The 20,710-nt window shown below is 36.0% G+C and overlaps 1 protein-coding gene across 1 annotated transcript in view; it reads left to right on the top strand.

Annotated features, from left to right (window-relative positions):
• LOC139739591 (uncharacterized) overlaps window positions 1-14,346 on the top strand; it is a 47,232-nt gene extending 32,886 nt beyond the window's left edge. The window contains exon 10 of the mRNA XM_071650194.1: window positions 14,320-14,346. Within this exon, the coding sequence (XP_071506295.1) occupies window positions 14,320-14,346 (27 nt within the window). The remainder of the gene's footprint in view (window positions 1-14,319) is intronic.
• Window positions 14,347-20,710: the final 6,364 nt, after the last annotated feature.

The raw sequence follows: 20,710 nt of genomic DNA, 5'->3' as shown, positions 1-20,710 counted from the left end.
GGTGGGTTGCCTGTAGATTGTGGGTCTTGACGTAGCTGGTATATTCCTTTATGAAAACGGTAGAGAATGATTAAGTTGATTGCCAAGGAAAAAAGGAAGCAGATAAATGCCCCTGCAAATAATCCTTGCCATTTTCCACAGTCTCCTCCAGTTGGATGTTGGTTTGTATCAATAACTTCTGTTGTACTGGAAACCCCATCGTTCTCTTCTGACTGCTCTTCTGTTGTGGTTGATTCAGTAGGAACTACAGTAGGGCAGGTGATCACTTTTTCTATTAAGTGGCCAAATACAGCCCTTAGCGTTGCTCCTCCTTCTATCGTGATGACAATTTCAATTGGAAAATGATCTTCTGACATAATGCTGGTTATGTCAATGTCGAGTAGTATTGCAGTCTTTTGGAATGTCAAACTGACATCCCACCTCCCCTTGAGGGTTTGTGACACTACCTCAGTTCCGCTGGTTATATTTACTCCAAGGCTCTTTAGTTGAATCCCACTCGGGGGAATGCCGTTTAGACCTTCCGGGATGTATTCTAAATAAAAAGTGTTTTTTGATTTGAAGAGAAGTGTTCTGCCCAAGCCATCCATCCTTTTTTGATGTACAGGATAATCCGAATTGCTGGGAACTATTGTCAGCGTTCACCAGTTTCTCGCAATCTGGCAATTCATCGGCCTTGCAGATACATGAAGAAAAAAGAAATAATCCAAGCATAGAAACACAAAGAAAATCCTTCCAAGCCATGACTAAAGCAGATGATGAATCACAACAGTCCCAGATCTCAAAAATTTCATACAAATTTGCACACCAAAAGCAGAAATGTGAAGCTCTTGATGCGGCGTTCAGTTTCTATGCGTAACGGAATGACATCTGAACTCCGATGAATGAGTCCGTATTATTGCCACCCTCTTGTGTTTGGCTAGACATATATTTTGCGTAACTACAACTAAAATGAAAATGGACTGTTCTGGGACTTAATAGCTTTGGCTTTGCTGTATTGAAGATGAGAGATTAATAATTTTTCAATAGGGAGAGTTCACAAAGTGCAGAATGTGAGCTCCATGAGTAATGAGCCGTTTCAGTGAACAAAGGTACCTTTTTTTTTTCTCTCTAGATAGATCCACCCATTTTGAAGCTCAGAAGGTTTTCATATAAATGATAATTTATTGTGTAACGCTTTGATGAAGAAAACTAGACCTCTTCCATGCAAGTGTATTAAGCATTTAATTGAAGCAAGTGTGTGTCTGTTTTACCTGCTGTGTTTTAGTAATCCTTCACTCCAGTGTTTTCATGCCTCAGCTTGGCAGAACTTATTGGAGGCAACAAATTTTCGGGTTGTCTGTCTATCTGCTAGTCCCAAATCTTGTTATCACAATTTGAGAAAAAAACTTCTCCCTTAGATTTTCTTGATAGGGGTCTAGGGTAATTACCTCCTGGGCAATTTTTTTTTTAAAACCCCAGACTCTTTCCCTGACCCTTACCCTAATTCTATCCCAAACTCTAACCCAAACTCTAACCCTTAACCCTAACCCTAACCCTAATCTTTACTGTGACCTTATCACTAACTAGTATTTAGCTGAGGGGGGGGGGGGGGGGGGGGGGGGTAATTGCCCTTATACGTTAGTGGTACCCAGTCAAAGGGTGTGGTCAATAGTCACTCTTCTCCCCCCCAAAAAAACAAAACAAAAACAACAACAACAACAACAACAACAACAACAACAACAACAACAACAACAACAACAACAACAACAACAACAACAACAAACAGACAAACAAACAAACAAACAATAAACAAAACAAGACAGGAAAATAAATAAAAATAGTAAATTTCCAGGCATAATGTATCATCTAATAATGTTCATTTATGATTTTACATTTGTTGAGAGTATGAAAAAAAATTGCCATTATTTCAGTGAATATGAAAGTGATGAATAGTCAAAGGTCAAGGACCAAGATTACAGTGCTTTGGTTAGAAAGTCATTTTCAAGCCATGACTTCAGCTAAGAATGTCTATTGATGATGTTATGTGGTAATAAGGGTCAAAATAAATCAATTAAATGTTTGAAGGGCAAGCTAAAAGCTTATAGGTCATTAGATTTAGCTATAACATAGCATATTCTGGCCAATGCTTTCACAGTGTACTTAGGATAGGCCCAATAATAATATCCTAATTGGTGTAATGTTTGGAAATTAAATTAAAAGTATTCCTCTGCCAAGGGGATGACAGTTATAATTCTGTATGGAAGGTTAACTCCATAAATATAATAATGAATGCAGTGTTCTCATGACAGACATTCAAAGATTGTGTAAGAAATATGGGCATAGCATTGAAGTTTGTAACACATAAACAATTTAGTATGAACACATCATTTTCTAATTATATGTTATCGTATCAGAGTTTATCATGTTTCGTACTTTTTGAAATTGAAATATACATTCTTCCCCCTTCATATTATCATATTATACTTACTTCTATCACACACACACACTCACACACACACACACTCACACACACACACTCACACACACACAACACACACACACAACACACACACACACACACACACACACACAAATAGATATATTCTCGTCTATGTGAAGAACGCATTGTTTGTTTTAGACACTGTTGCATCCACAGTGAAAACACTATTATAATTGGCTGATATCTTATTTACATTGTACATGTACGTTTGATTTTCTGACTAATGACTTCATATGGTTTTATGCGACAGGGCCCTGGACAATGTTTCCCATTAACCTCTCATCCTCACTTCAATCCTTTTGTTGAATCACATCAGCTCATGTGTCCACTTGCAGATGCCTGTACATCAAATCAATAATTCTCATTACTGAAGAGGAGTCATCTCTCCCTATCTCTCTTTCTCTCTTTGGTAGAACTATTTATGTTTTTATGGGGCTGTTGTTGAGCTATTTCTTTGGTTGTTTTAGGTGAATGCTCCCAAACTCTATTTATTTATTTATTTATTTATTTATTTATTTATTTATTTATTTATTTATTTATTTATTTATTTATTTATTTATTTATCTATCTATTTATGTATGCATGTATATATCTATTTATTTATTTGTTTATCATTAATTTATTTATTCATTCAGTCATGTATTCATTCATTCATTCATTCATTCAGCTGTTAGAGTTATTTCTCTTTTGAGAATGTTGTTATTGAGTCATTTCTTTGACAGTTTTTGGTGAATGTCACCAAACTAGTTTTAAGCCTTTTCTTTTGGGGGAAAAATTTGTTGAAATATTTCTTTGCTACTAGAATGGGATGATTGGCACTGAGATATTGAGTAAGAAGTGAATGAAAAGGTATGTGGCAAATATCAAGTATTGTTTCAATAGATTGAGAATAACCGAAAAAGAAGACATTGTCAGCTCATCGATTGAATGCAGGCTTTACGTTTTTGTTTTTGTTTTTTTAATATAGGGATTAAAAAAAGGAAAGACAAAGCAGTACAGATATGCATGTTTTTACAAAATTGAAAACTACTTACAAAAACTTAATAGACTGCATAGTTCATGTGGCAAAATGGCAAAATTCAAGTGCACTTTACATTTTAAATATGAGATGAAAAAGTATTCATGAAATTCTCCTACGGACTCAGTTGAGCACACCAACAGAAACTAATAGGTACCACATTGAGTTTGGCTTGTATCACAAGAATATTGCAGCATTGAAATACTGTGTAAGGTGAAGAATAGCCTTTGGAAGGAAGAAGAGAGACTTGAAGGGATGGTATAGTCTTGGTTGAGGTGAGAATTCAGGTTTTAACTTTTTTTTTTTCAAAATATTAAAAACTTCTTTATGAAATGGTAAGAAGCTTACAATTCTAAAAAGGAACTAAAAGTTTTTTGATGAAAATTGGTTATGAAACAGCTAAGATATCCAAAACATCCTAATAAAAGGCTGGTCCCACCTTTTTTTTAAGGATTGCTCTGTTATGGATATCTCAGTCATTTAAAAACCAATTTTCATCAAATAAACATTTAATCCCTCTTGGAATCACATGCTCTTTCGTAGTAAACAAAAGATTTTTCATCACCTCACAAAGAATGCTAGAAGCCTGAAGTAAGGTCTCAACCAAAACTATATGATCCCTTGACTAGAAATTGACAATCATGCAACCTTCTCCTAGTTCTTAGCAAAGGTAATTGTTCAAGTTGTAAATTTCTTATTTTGCAAAAAGATCTCATCACATCTGACAAAACCGTTTTTTTTTTTTTGACAGCCATCACATGACACTGACAACAATAATTATTATTTACACATACTTCTGAAATGATATTGGACAAAACAGTGTTGAAGTAGCCTGTCTTATGAAAGGCATCAAAGACCAATGAGAGAGCAGGAAGTAGAGTCTCATTGTTGCAATATACAGGCCTTTATAAAAAGAGGTATAACCATAAAGGAAAGAGGAGAAAGAGATACCAAACCGTGTGGAATATTATGATTCCATAAGCATTCTTAAAATGCAGTATACTGATGCTAACATTTAAAATATTCATGGCAAGGCACACTGAGTAATGAGCAAAGATATAAAAGGTTGATGTTGCGCTGCTATACACTGGCTATTTACAAGCAATTATCAAAAATGTACTGGGTAATATATTTGACCCTTATGTTTTTGTCCTTTTGTTTTTCAATATAGCTAGCTACTTTTGCTTCATAAACTGCCTCAGCACAGTGATCATCCATCATGTTATGTAATAAGTAAATAATTTGCTGCACAATTTATGGTAATTTATATCACATACAGTACATTACTCTGTTGCTGCAAATATTGTTTTGGCTGTGAACATAGAGATCTAGGGCTCAAACTTCATGCTTGCCGTTCACAATATCAATGCATTACAGAGCTTGAATGTAATGATGAGACACTTACGTCGCATATTTATAAGCAATGTGACAAGTATTTGCGTTAAACTTAGATTACATCATATGTTCACAAACCAGAATCCCATTAAAAAAAGGTGAATTCAAATTAGACTGGAAAAAAAAGTTTATTTTAAAAAAAAGCAAAAAAAAAAAACCAAATCTAAACTAAACAAAACAAAACCTATCACAGCAAAAAAGCCAGCTTGCAGCATTTTTACAACCCACTCCAGTATACACAACATGATTTTTCAAGGAAAACTATAGACCTTCCAGAAACGTAAACCTATACAAGCCACAGATACATAACAAAATAACACAAATTGATGCACATCTTTTACAAATAGATATCAGAAGAGTAGCACACCAATGAAGATACTGCTAACATAATTTCACCAAGATAAATCACAACAAACTCCTTGAATATGACATGACAATGTTAGTCACTAAGCATATATACCAATTGCTTATAGTCGACCAGCTCATGTGTCTAATCTCTTTAACAATCCGAAAATATATCAACATCATGTGACTTCAACCAAATAGGAATTTGACTAATATCATACATGTTTTATCCATTCACACAGATGCATTTATACTCCACAATAATTATCCAGAAAATGTACATTACTCATGAATTACTGCAATCATAAAAGTTTGTTGTACATGATAAGTGCTCTGATACAATGTTCAAATATCAAGTAGTTCATATAAAGCATGGGCAAGTACTAGTCATGAATGCTCAGTTTAGGTGGATGATATTGATTGAACAATTACACATATAATTGCAAACATGGTCACGATGATATTGGTGGTCCTCAAAAATTGTGCTAAATTTTGTATCAGTAACCAGTTAATTTTACCGGGGATGTGGACTCATCTGTTTAATCAATGTGATTATCACAAAGTGTTTGAATAAGGTGGGGGATCATATAGCGTTGCTTGGAAATTGGATGTTCTACATCTTTGTTCAGGATCACAGATGTTGTGAGATTCCTCATGCTCTTTGTTCCATCTCTACTTCTTTATCATCAGCTGGCACAGGATCTCTCCCATGGTGTCTGTCTCTTCTTATAGTAGAACAAAACTGACGAATTTTATCTCTGAAGATGAAAGCAATGATACATACAATTATGAGAATTATGACACCGCAGACTATGCCTGCAATTTGCGATCCATTTAGGCGTGGTTTACTGGTTGCATCAGTGGTTCCAGGGATAGCTTGAGTGTTAGTATAGTCTTGTGATTGCATTTCTGATGTGGTTTGCTCTGTAGGAACTGCAGTAGTGCATTTGGTCACGTGAATCAATTCTCCAAATGGCGCCCTCACCAGTTCTGTTCCTCCTTCAGTCGTGATGACAATTTCAAGCTGAATCTGATCATCTTGGTTAACGTCGGTTATGTCAATTTCGAGCATTATTGCTGTCTCTATGAACGTGATATTTGCCTTCCATCTCCCCTGGAAGTTTTGTGACAGTACCTCAATTCCACTGGTTATTGGTACTTCAAGGTTCTCAAGTGCAATATTGTTTTTGGGAACGCTGCCTGGGCCTTCCTGGTCGTATTGTACATTTTTGACTTTAATTAGAAATGAGGTATTCCAAGCCTCACACACATTCGTCGGTGAACTGTGCAGCAAGCAGGTAACATTGCCATGCTCCAGCATGTCTGTTGTGCAGGCAGGCAATGCTTCGACCAGATAGAAGTATGGTGCCATCAAAGCACCACAAAGCACACTAGCAAACAAAATCTCCTTTAGTGCCATAACAATAGCCATAGAGAATCCGCAAAGAGCAAAAATGTCACAAAAATTTTACTCACAAAATGCAGATTTGAATGGAAAACTTTTGATGCAGTACTTGGCTCGGTTGAACTGCTTTATGAATTGATTATATTGTAATGCGCTGGATGGGCTGAAATGAAAGATATCGCAATATGACGTGTACAATTGCTCTGAGCGCTTGGCGCACACGCGCGAGTACAGAAGTCTGCCATTAGTGGTGAGAAAAAAAAACACGCTAGATTTATTTGATTTTCATTTGCTGCCATCTTGTGCTGATTTTGTAACATGCACATGATATCCAAGTTACACAGTATTTTGCAAGTGCATGTCAGACCCGAAATTGCTCAAAAATGTGATTTGAAATTGAATGCAAATTCTGTTTCTAGCCAAAATTCATAAATGTATCATTACTTTTACTTTTACTGATTGAAATCAATTTCAATACTAATTTCATGCTGTTTATGATCAGAAAAGAGTCACCGATGATTTCCACTGGAAAAAAATACACTACAAAAAGTTGAAAACAACACATTAGAAATTCTAAGAACAATAAAATGCATAAGAAAAGATTTTGATATTGCAATTTTTTTATGTATCTTCGATAAGAATCCTAAAAAGAGTACCTAGACCAAAAAGTAGCAGTTTTGTACCTTTATTTCCAGATTTACAGCCAAAATTTTTAATTTCATGCATAAGTTAGCATAATCAATTTAGTAAAAATAAATTTGAATAATTGTGGAATAATCTCCTACTTTCAGTTTATTATTGTAGATTACCTTGTGGGTGACGCGCTTGTCAATTTTCCTCTCGATCACGCTGTCATACGGCCAAGATATTATGGGGGGGGGGGCTGAATGAGCCCTCCAGTCTTGCTAGGCAAATTTAATTCTAACTGTTCTCTGCAAATTCAATGATTCAAGGGCAACAAGTGTGTGTTTGTTTTTCCTTTTTCCTTTTTTTTTAGCAGTAATCCTTTAATACTGCAGTGTCTTTGTCATTCCTCTGAAGGTCAAAGGTCATATTGCTTTTGTTAAAATATCATTTTAAGCCATAACTTTAGCTGAATGCCTGTTGATAATGTTATGTGTAGTAAGGGTCAAAGTAAATCAACTGAATGTTTTAACTGACAGCCTAAAAGCACATTGGTCACCAGAATATTGCTAAAATACTGTAAAAGTGGAAATTTTCGCGGTGTTCAAATTTTCGCGCATTTCGCGCAACCAGAAACTAGCGCGAAAATAAAAGCACGCGAATATTTTTGCTTGCCATATGTGCCTGTGCGTGATGTCTTGATTCCGCGGAATTAAAAACACGCGAAACTCTTTCGACCCGGCAAAGCGCGCAAGATTAGTCACGCGAAAATATCCACTTTTACAGTAGTGTATTTTTGCCATTGCTTCCACTTTAATAGGGTATTGTAAAGTCAAGTAGTGGGTTCATAGAAATTAAATGAAAAATATATACCTTGTGCCAAGGGTTTGAAATGTAAATCCTGTCTTGGTGTTAAATGTTAGCTTCATCAAAATAGAAATGTTATCGTGACAGACTAAAAGACAAGAAGTATGGGCATATCTATCTAAATAACAGTCAAACTGAACATTCTACTTGTCTGAGCATAATCTGTTCTCATATTTCAATCATTTCAGTGTTTGTCTTCTTTAGTATTTTAAAAAAATGAGGAAAAACAATGCTGTTTTTCTCCCTTTCATATTATACTTGCATTAATGACAGACATGTACCACACACACACACACACACACACACACACTCACACAAATAGACATTCTCATCTATGTATGTCAAGAATGCATTATTTGTCCTGGATGTTGTTGCATGAATGTTGGATCACACAGAAGTCAGAAAAAAAAATCACTCAAAAGTCTGTGAATACACAATGCTGATTGGCTGATGCTGTACTTACGATATGTGTTTGATTTTCTGACTATGACGTTTCTCTTTTCATGCAATGTACAGGGCCCTGGATAACTTTTTCCCGTCTATTCCTCATTCTGACTATAAAGAATGGGGTCATTTTGGTTTACCTATGGATTCAGATTTTTGTCCCCGCCGAACGAGTTCGAGCAGGGGACTATGAAACGGGCTCTGTACGTGTGTGTGTCTGTGCTTCCGTGCGTCCGTCCGTGCGTCCGTCCGTGCGTCCGTCCGTGTGTACGTCCGTGTGTGATCAAAATGTTCAATTTGCTACTTCTCTGTCATTTATGAGCCAATTTTGATTCTGTTTGCTTTATATGATAGCACTACATGGGAGCTTTAAAACTTCTACACAGAATTTCAGTTGTGACCTTTGACCTTGACCTTTGACCTATATTGTACATTTTGCTACAAAATGCTACTCCTTCGCCATTTCTAACCCGATTTCGATTCCGTTTGCTTTATGTGATGGCACTAGGTGAGGGCTTCAAAACTTCTACACAGAATTTTGACCTTTGACTTCTTTGACCTTTGACCTTGATTTTTGACCTATATTGTACATTTTGCTACAAAATGCTACTCCTTCGCCATTTCTAACCCGATTTCGATTCTGTTTGCTTTATGTGATGGCACTAGGTGAGGGCTTTAAAACTTTCGTCACAGAATTTTGACCTTTGACTTCTTTGACCTTTGACCTTGATTTTTGACCTATATTGTGCATTTTGCTACAAAATGCTACTCCTTCGCCATTTCTAACCCGATTTCGATTCCGTTTGCTTTATGTGATGGCACTAGGTGAGGGCTTCGAAACTTCTACACAGAATTTTGACCTTTGTCTTCTTTGACCTTTGACCTTGATTTTTGACCTATATTGTACATTGGCTACAAAATGCTACTCCTTCGCCATTTCTAACCCAATTTCGATTCCATTTGCTTTATGTGATGGCACTAGGTGAGGGCTTCAAAACTTCTACACAGAATTTTGACCTTTGACTTCTTTGACCTTTGACCTTGATTTTTTACCTATATTGCACATTTTGTTACAAAATGCTACTTCCGGCGGGGACATATATTACGCACTGCGTAATTTCTACTTTTCCTTGTAACTTTTTGCAAGATAATTAGAAACCACTTATGAAATATTAAAGAGCATATCGTCGCTGGGGTGGCAAGACCTCGTATTTCAAATTTTGGTGAAACTGACTTAATGGTCAATAATTGGTTAAGTGATGTCCTATCCAAGTCCTAACTGTTTTACTCCAAAAATGAAGCCACCATGACATTTTTTTTTTGCTCTTCTGAACATTTGACATTTTGTAGATCTATATGAGGTCTTATCACCCCAGCGATGATATACGTATGTAACTGTAAAAGGAATTAAAAGTTTATGTGATGAAAATTGGTTTAGAAATGGCTGAGATATCAAAAAAACAAAGTAAAGCAAAGTCTTCCTAATCAAAGGTGGGACCAACCATTATAAGAACCTCTGTTTTTCTGGATATCTTAGCCATTTCAAAACCAATTTTCATCAAATAGACCTTGAATCCCTCTTAAAATTACATGCTCTTTAATATTTCATAAGGGGTTTCTCATTATCTCACAAAAAAATTGAAACCCGTCACCCCATCTCAACCAAAAAGTATACCATCCCTTTCATTCTTTTATTGAATCACATCTGTCCACTTGCGTGCAATTTTACATCAAATAAGTGCTTATTCAACAGAAGAGAAATCATCTCTCTCTCTCTCTCTCTTATGTGTATATATATATGTATACATATATTATGTACGTAGACACACACACACACACGTGTGTGTGTGTGTGTGTGTGTGTGTGTGTGTATTCTCTCTCTCTCCCTCTTATAACAACATGAATGATACAAATGTACCTATGGCATAACAGTAATCTTTAGTGTACCAATTCCCTGGAAATATGTGTACAGCTAGAATTAAAAAAACAAAAACAAATCTACCAATAGAGCATCAAAGTACCTCTTGTACGGCTTCAAGTGTCAACCAGAAAACAGGAGGTAGAGTCTCATTGCTACTACCATACTAGATACATGTACATGCTGTTATAAACTGAGCTATGAAGGATGAGGTCTAACTTATGTAACTATCTTAAAATTATGCTGTTAACATGGTTTGTTTTACATGTGGATGTATGTAGTTCAGTATTTAATCTATTGTTCTGTTATGTTTCTCTTGTGTAAGCTTGGTAAACTGCCGACTCAGTATCTTCTGTATTTCTTCTCCCTGTTTTAGTCTTAATAATCTCATTGTGAACCGGAATGCTCCAAGTCTGCTTTTGTGTTTCCACATCCTCCTGCTATCTGTCCATGAGACCCTCTACCAACTACAATTATCACTAGAATCTTAGAGGAACATATCTACTCACACTTCTCCACCCAAACACACCACATTCATGAGCTCCAAACAAATTACACCATAAAAAACTATGTTCTTGAACAAGTTTCCATGACATCATGACAGAAAAAGGAGAGTGAAATATCAACCAGGTGCTACATGTATACATGTATTTAGTACATAATACACAACTGTACATGGAAAGACACACTTAATGATGACCATTAGCAATGTTAAGGTACACCTTAATGATTAGCATGGGTGATATTGAGGTACACCTTAATGATGAGCATGGGTGATATTGAGGTACACCTTAATGATGAGCATGGGTGATATTGAGGTACACCTTAGTGATGAGCATGGGTGATACATATGTATTGAGGTACACCTTAATGATGAGCATGGGTGATATTGAGGTACACCTTAATGATGAGCATGGGTGATGTTAAGGTACACCTTGATGATGAGCATGGATGATGTTGAGGTACACCTTAATGATGAGCATGGGTGATGTTAAGATACACCTTAATGATGAGCATGGGTGATGTTGAGGTACACCTTAATGATGAGCATGGGTGATATTGAGGTACACATTAATGATGAGCATGGGTGATGTTAATTAGTACACCTTAATGATGAGCATGGGTGATATTGAGATACACCTTAATGATGAGCATGGGTGATGTTAAGGTACACCTTAATGATGAGCATGAGTGATGTTGAGGTACACCTTAATGATGAGCATGGGTGATGTTGAGGTACACCTTAATGATGAGCATGGGTGATATTGAGGTACACCTTAATGATGAGCATGGGTGATATTGAGGTACACATTAATGATGAGCATGGGTGATGTTGAGGTACACATTGTTTAAAAGACTGGTATTGCACTGCTGTACACTGACTATTTACCTGCGAATTATAAATATCATACATGTGAGGATAAATTTGAGCCTTATTTGTTTATGTAACATAGGCTACAGCCTCAGTAGTCATAATGTGTTTCAGCCATCATATCATATACAATTTAGATATGCTGCACAATTTGTAGTATATCACATACATATGCTTCAAACATTGTTTGAGCTGTGTGAACCTTAATGGTAATATAGAGCTCCATTTTAATACATGTCATTCACAACACCAATGTGTTATAGTGTATGAATTATAATGATGGGACTCCTATTCCACATATGAGGGAGGTAGCGAACATGGACATTAAATTCAGACCATGTCGTTTTTCACAAACCAGAGTTCTATCAGAGACAGAATTTGGATTGGAATGTGATTTTTTTTTAATTTATTAATTATTGTTATTTCATTTATTATTGTATTTATTTATCTATTTTTTAAATAATCTATTTTTTTTTTTTTTTTTTTGGGGGGGGGGGACCCAAACATTCAAATATAACTTATCATGGTAAACAATTGAATTGCAGCATTTTCTTTTTCTACTCAATATACACAGCATTTAAAACCTCCAAGAATACATACAATATGCACACAGACCTTATAAAAGCAAAATATGTACATTTCAAAATGAAACAAACTGAATAGATATACAAGTGTACATCATGTACAAAGAGATATAAAAAAAGAAGCAAATATACAAACATTTTACTGATATTGTTCTACTACTGTACATTTTACCAAGATCATAATAAGTCACCTGTATTTGGCATCTGAACTATGATAATATATGTTAAGTAGATTTCAGATTATCTCTTGGAGAATGGATAAAGTACTGTATAATGGCTTGAATGTACATTGTAACATGCTCTTGATTTCTATTAACACGGGAAAGATTTGTTTAGGCTAGTGACATGTGCTGCACTACTTTATACAGTATATGAATTGAGTTGATAGCACAAGTAACAGCTGAAAGACTACATTCCATGAGCATGGCAGATAGTGTATCTAATACACAATATAATGATGCATGGCGTAATAATTTGAATGAAAAAAACCCCTACAATTAACATGGTATGATGTACATGAATTAATTTACACTCATGTTTTACATGCCAGTCATAAACATTACCGAAGGGAATATGATTGAATATGATACGCTCTTATGTATAGGACACTCCTAATACTTTTAATAGTCACTACCATAGCTACTTGTGAATCACTGTTATATTCATGACCTTAAAAAGGTTAATTTCTCACACACACTCCTTTTTGCTACAATCAACACCAATTTTCTATAGCACATGAATTTATCTACATATCAAATACTGTAACACTAGTTTGCTACACTCTACACCAGTTTTCTTTAGCACATTAATTTACATATACCCATTGAGTACTGTAACACTAGTTTGCTACACGCTACACCAATTTTCTTTAGCACATGAATTTATCTACATTTTAAGTACTGTAACACTAGTTTGCTACACTCTACACCAATTGTCTTTAGCACATGAATTTATCTACATATTGAGTACTGTAACACTAGTTTACTACACTCTACACCAATTTTCTTTAGCACATTAATTCATCTACATATTGAATTCTTTAACACTAGTTTGCTACACTCTACACCAGTTTTCTTTAGCGCATGAATTCATCTACATATTGAATTCTGTAACACTAGTTTGCTACACTCTACACCAATTTTCTATCGCACATGAATTTATAACTGACTCCTGTAACACTAGTTTGCTACACTCGACACCAATTTTCTGTATAGCACATGAATTTATCTACATACTGTTAAACACTAGTTCATGCAATATGAGGGACACAGAAAGCATCCGATATCAAATTTAGCCTACCTCCTGTACATTGTATTATGCTACACACTATGCCCTGATCAAGCCTTCAGCATGCACCTGTACAAGTTTCAGGTTTTTTTCACTCACATATCAACACACGCTAAACATTCCCTCCATGTTCTTTTGCCCGAAAAACCCAAACAAACAGTCAAACACACAAACAAAGAAACAAAGAAAAAACAGTTGGATCCTGTATGAGGCCTTTAGGATTTTAGACTGTCTGAGGATAAAGAACTATATCGTCGCTGGGGTGACAAGACCTCATAACTAAAAAATGACAAATGTTCAGGAGAGCAAAAAAACATGGCGGCCAAAGCACTGTAGTGAATGGGAAAGCCTTTCCTTTGACATGTCATGGTGGCTTCATTTTTGGAGTAAGAAAGTTGGGATTTGGCCAAGACATCACTTGACCAATTATTTGACCATTAAGCCAAAAAAAATTTTTTTGACATTTTTGAGATACGAGGTCTTGTCACCCCATCGACGATACATGGATTGATAATGTCATGAATTATTCAAGATTTTTTGGGCACTTCTTTTCTGCATTTTTTTTTTCTCTTACCGTACAGTACATCCCAGATATGGACTGGGATTAGCCGTGCTCATCGTTGCTCCCATGTCAGACAAGCGTGGAACTTTATTGATAAGATGAAGTTTGTTAATGTTGATAAATCAATCAGCTGATGAGGTGACTTCAAGGATTGATCATTGATAATACAAAGCTCTATTTCAGACTATACTTTGCAGCTCATGCAGGATCACGATATCTACTGACATCAGCCGTCATCTAGAATCACCTTGTTCCTATCTTGCTGTTGTATCACGTTGTTGGCCAGTTATTTCATAAATGGGATTCTGTCTTGGCTGTTGAATCAGCATAAAATGTAGATCCTTCTTCTGAGGTACTAGTAGACAGTATACATTTATTTACTACAGTCCATCCTCTCCTATCCAGACATGTCGGGATCACTGCTCAGCCGGATAAGGGATTTGACCAAATATATGGGAGAATCATTGTTTTATACACGCAGCTGCCTACTGAATGATATAAATAGCTATAAACAAATGTACATGATATGTGCTGTACATGTATAGGTCACCTATCATATTGAAAGGTAGCATACACTGAAACTCTTTCTTTTCTATCAGCACAAAATTATGAGCATTTTTTTTTTAACCAAATGAATTCAATTTGTTGTCAAATTTACCTGCTTAAATATTGAGGAATGTATCAAGCATGTCTTGGAAAGAAACAGACTGAGTCGACGAAACTACCAGTAAATTTCAAAATTCTATCATCGTTGCGCGGCAAAGTTGACGCACTTACAAATTGCGCAATATGGTGGACTATAGTCCACAGCCACGCTAGCACTACCTACACGTACCTGGCCCGGTGCTTGGTGCACTGCAATTGGGTTAAATTTGTGTGTGATTGTGTGTGTACAAATTGTGAGTGTCAATGCCTTTCTTCGCCCCAACCAATGAATTCAAACCAGTGCGAGTCTATATATGAAGAGTTTGTTTGCGAAAACCGATAAGTCCATATTTGCCAAATGGAGATATTTGCGTTTAAAGGTCAAGAAAAATAAAGAGAATAATAAGAAAATGTTTGCTTCTTTTGAAAATAACTCCGAAAATGTACCTTCATATGTAGTGACCAATATATCATTTAAAAGGTATTATTTTGTACTTTATGACAGAGACCGTACTTCAAAATCTTCAAAAATGGACTTATCGGTGTTTGCAAACAAACTCTTCATATATACATGTATATAGCCATACTGATGGCTATGCATGTGACCTAATATACGTGTCAATGAAAATGAGAGGAACACATACCAGCCTCTGTACAGTGTATCAATTTCGTGTGAACATGCCACATCCTTGTCAGCTTGTCTGTGTTCAGAATTCACTGATAAATTGCTCATTGATGAAAGATCGTCTGTACCGTGCCCTGGTTTAATGAAAAGTTTTCTGTCCATGTTCTTGTGATTTAGGGGTAGTGAATGTCTAAAATGCATGTTGTTTTGATAAAAATTAGATGTGAATGTATATTTATTATGTTGAGAATAATATGTAATTCATATAAGTTTGTATAGGAATTTTGTTTGAATTTGATGAAATCCCCTTTTTTGCTGTGATTATTAGATTAATAACAACAACAATAAACAAAAAAACAAAAACAAAACCCAAGATTGCATCTGGATAATAGAGAGATCTGGAAAAAAAGAGGCCAGATTGGAGAGGTACTGGACTGGAGTAGTAAGTTGCTGGACTACGGTGTTCTGGGGGGTGTTTCATCAATTTAGTCAGCGCTGACAAGTTGTCAGTCTCTGACAATTTCAGCAAAATCTGTGGATTTGATTGGCTGAGAAGCTGGAGTGTTTGACTATGGTTATTGTCAGTAACTGACAACTTGACAGGGCTGACAACTTTCATGAAACGGTCCCCAGGTCTACAGGCTCTCAGCTTCTCCATGCATGTTGCTGATGGCCTTTTCCTTGATAGCAATATGGTGTACATGTATTTTATATGAGATGATTGACATGGCAATAAAGCCGATAAATGCCAGTGAAAATAAAACTTTCCATAAAATACAGTCTTCTCCAGATGGATGTTGGTCTGTATTGTTAAACTTTCCAGTACTGGAGTCATCATTGTTATTTGATTGAGTGGCATCTGTGCCTCCAGAGGTGGCTTGGGTCTTACTCTCTTGTGACTGCATTTTTGTTGTGGTTAATTTTGTAGGAACTGTAGTGGTGCAGGTTTTCACATGAACCAATTCTTCAAATGGCGCCCTCAGTTGTGTTCCTCCTTCATTCGTAATGACGATCTCAAGCTGAATCTCATCACCTTGATCAACGTCGGTTATGTCAACTTTTAGCAGTATCGCTGTATCTTGAAACGTGATATTGACTTTCCACCTCCCCTGGAAGTTTGGGGACAGTACATCCCTACCACTGGTTACTGGCATTCCAATGTTCTCCAGTGCGATCCCATTTTGGGGAATGCTGCCTGGGCCTTCCTCGTCATATTGTACATTTTTTATCTTAATTTGAAAAGAAGTATTCTTTCCTTCACACACATGCTTCGGTGAACTGTGCAGCATGCAGGTTGCGGTGCCCTCCTCCAGCAAGTCTGTTGTGCATTGTGGTAAATATGTCCCATTGCACAGACAGAATGGTGCCATCAGGCTACAGGCAAACACAGCAGCAGACAAAATCTCCTTTCGGGCCATGACAAGAGCGATGTATTGAAGTGCGCAAATAAAAAAATATGTCCTGCAAACATACACACCAAATGCAAAGATTTGTATTTTTTTTTAATGCCGTGTTTCAATGACAATGGAATGTCGGATGGTTTGAATCTAGTATGCTGCCCTCTTGCGTTGATTAATAGAAATATACATGTACATTTCGTGAGAATTAAGTAGCAATCACATCTGCAATTGAAATGGACTGTTCCAGGCCTGGCAATCACTTTGCCATTTTATGATATTAAACCAACAAGAAATTGAAAGAAAGTTCCCAAACAAGGAATATGTGGTGTCTGCTATTTCTATGTGGGTAACACAGTGAGAGATATTATTTCATTCAAATATACCTGCACAGATGAATATGTTCAGCTGTTATGGCTTACATTAGATATTAGAAACATACAAATGACCAGTCTGTCTGAGTTAAAATGTTTGAAATCAGTAATAAATCAGGGAAAGAAAAGACTACCCAGTATTTCAAAACAAGAGACATTACTGTGCTTTGACAAGCTTATTTGCTTACCACTTAGTGAAGTGCATTATCGTTAATCCTACACAAATATTGCCTTTGTATTTTAGAATATTTAAATCTGAGAACTGTCACCATTCCTCACCTCCAATACATTTTCTCCCAACAGTGAAATGAAAAGTTTGTGCTAAAAAGTTTAGACATGAATTATGCTGAGGCGGTATTAGGTAGATGTAAGGGACCTCCTTGGAAGACAGAACAAGTGATGAAGACTTTCTTTTGTCCCCAAGTTTGTTTGGAGCAAAAACAAAAACAAAACAAAAACAAAAACAGACTAGGGCAAAATAGACAGAGGTGGTAATGTGGTACTGCCTCTCAGTTCTCTTTTTTCCCCTCCAAACAAACTTGTAACTTAGTATTTTGGTGATATGTATGTATATCTCTATTTGTTATTTTTTGTTTTGCACTTTCTAATGTATGTATGCTTATGATATAATTCCTGATTTATTCTGTGTTATTGTTTGTTGGAAGAAAAATGAGAATGAAAATAAATGAATTGAATTGAATTGAATTGAATTGAATGTTAGAGGATTGAGAGATGGAAATGTGTGGATACCAGAAGGTGACAACTTCTGTAATAACTATTCAAAACCTTCAGACATTACTATGGCCTGAAAAGATGAAAGCCCTTGCAGAGGACACTAGAGTATGTGATCTGAGATTGATGGACAATATATCATATCACAAAGTTGGCAGTTTGAGAGCTAGATGGCATATAAAGAAATATATGCATGACCCTGCTGTGTTTAAATTGTGCTGGAAATGATGACAGTGAAAATGACTATGGTGATGATAATGATGACAATGCATGATGATGCCACCATTGATGATTATGATCAATGATACAGATACTGTTGATTCTGTCACAATTATCTATTTATTGTAAAACCAGAAACATTCATGGCATGAAACTTTCACAAATTTCCACTGGCATTCAATGGATTGTGTAGACGAAAGTTACCTTTTGTATTCATTTTGATTTCACGAATCTTCGCTCCGAGCAAACTTCGCAACGTTTCTTACACATTTTTACAGTTTTCACTAACAGAATACAACCCTGTTTCTCTCTGTCAGTGACGCACTACTCGTGTTCGGAGCTGCACTGTGACATGCAATGTCCCTATGGGTTCACTGTGGGCATGGATGGCTGTCAGCAATGTCAGTGTAAAACTGCAGGTCAGTTGTGTTTCATGCAAGATTTTCTTTCATCCGCTGACAGTGGTTAGTGTGCTAAGAACATTATACAACTGAAAACATTCATTTCCTTTGATTCTACAGACTGAGTGTAAAGTTGGAATGAACACCCTCGTCATTTGTAATTATGACCATATCACATTTTATAGAGAAACAGACTGATAATGTAAATCCCAAATCTTTTTTTGAAAGAAAACTCTAATTTTATGTATTAACATCAAGGTGCATATATTTCTGATGAGATAGATTCTAGAAAAGGACAATTTGCATGTCAGCATATACTGTAAAACCATAGATTTTTGTGAGCATGAAACTTTCATAATTTTTTTGTGAGGAGCCAAGATTTCCCAAAGTAAACTGCATTCAAAGATTTTGTCGAGACAATGAGTTGAATACCAGTGATAATGCATGAAAGTATCATGCTGCAGATGTTTCTGATTTTACGGTAGATGGTCTTAGATTGGAGAAGGTTGCCTTGAATAGAAATAAAACCAACAAGATTTGTTAACTACAATGTATCCCAAATCGTGATAAGGTAGAATTCACTGTACGTGATTGCCAAATAAATGAGTATGGAGCAAGCCATTGCCCATTTCCATAATTGCAAACTGCAAAGTCATGAATGATATCTGAGTAGTTGCTATCCATGTGGTTCTATAATTCAACCAATTATGTTTTCCATTACACTTGTACAGAACTATCTACTTCCTACAGGGCCATGTCGCACATGATTGTAAAGTTAACATTAGTAGGCTCATGCTAGCTTTGTGTGTGTGTGCACAAAATGGAGATCATGTTCAAGTATGTACATGTACATCCAACTTGGTAGACAATTTAATATCTAGTACATTGTGAATTCATCAAGTGATGCCAACCTGCCAACCTTGTCAGTTAATTGTCATTGTATGCTACTTTTCTGACTCAAAATAAGAAGTAACAGAACATAGATTTTGTGTCCTGTCATCAATGTTCACATAAAAAGAAAAAAAACATGAATCAATAGAGAAGTGGTGATCATTTTTATATTGATGTTCATTGCCTTTTGGTGACACCCTTTGCTAAAGTTGCTTTCACATCAATGATGCAACATTTCTACTAATGAGCTGCTAACAAGTGTTGATTCTGCCCACTTTACTATAATTGCGATTTTCCAACTTTCTGAATTTAGTGCACTGCAGAGATGTCACTCCTTTCAATTGTCATCTGACCTGTAACCACGGATACGGCACCGACATCCATGGATGTGAAACGTGCATGTGCAAGAAGCCAAGTAAGCAAGTTGAAGATATGACATGAATTTTGCCCTAAACTCATCCTTCATTACTATTTTCCTTCTTTTTTTCCCCATGAGTTTGCTTTAGTTCCTTGAATAGTGATGTAAATCACAGGCAAAACGTGCAGGATTTCATATCCGGTTAAAAATCTGTAGTCATGTCATGTATTGTATTTTTGTGGTGTGGAGCGAAGTTAACACATTGGCGCAAAAATGGTAAATTGATTTCCTATACTTTTAATTCATAATGTACCCACTTCCTAATAGCTTTGAAAAAAAAAGTCCTTATTAAAGTAATTTTTGCACCCAAATGGAAAAACCATAAAGTTGATCACAATTGAACTCAGTTATACCCATTTAACATGCTTCGTATTCCTATTGCATACATTAATTAGTATGATCTCTAGGTGTGGTTATGGATCTAACCTTGTGATGACAAGAATCATGTAGGAAGCAGGATAAAATTACTTGTAGCTCTGACAGATTAAAAGTATTAAGATGGTGCACTGTACTAATTTTGGCATTTTGAATACCATCATTTCAGCATTTTGTTTGTTTGTTTGTCTGTTTTTTGATTACCATCATCCCACCTTTATTTTTCTACCAGGGTCTGAATGTGGGGAGGGGTGTCAGGTACCCCTGGATAGAATGAACTGTGCATTTGGCTTGGCCACTGACAGCAACGGCTGTGAGATTTGCATGTGTAAA

Source organism: Diadema antillarum, unplaced genomic scaffold (genome assembly GCF_040938485.1).
Source record: "Diadema antillarum isolate AM-2024a unplaced genomic scaffold, OU_Dant_1.0 seq00000807_RagTag, whole genome shotgun sequence".
NCBI classification, from domain to species: Eukaryota; Metazoa; Echinodermata; class Echinoidea; order Diadematoida; family Diadematidae; genus Diadema; species Diadema antillarum.
Note: the sequence above shows the minus strand (reverse complement) of the source record. Positions and strands in the feature narration are given on the sequence as shown.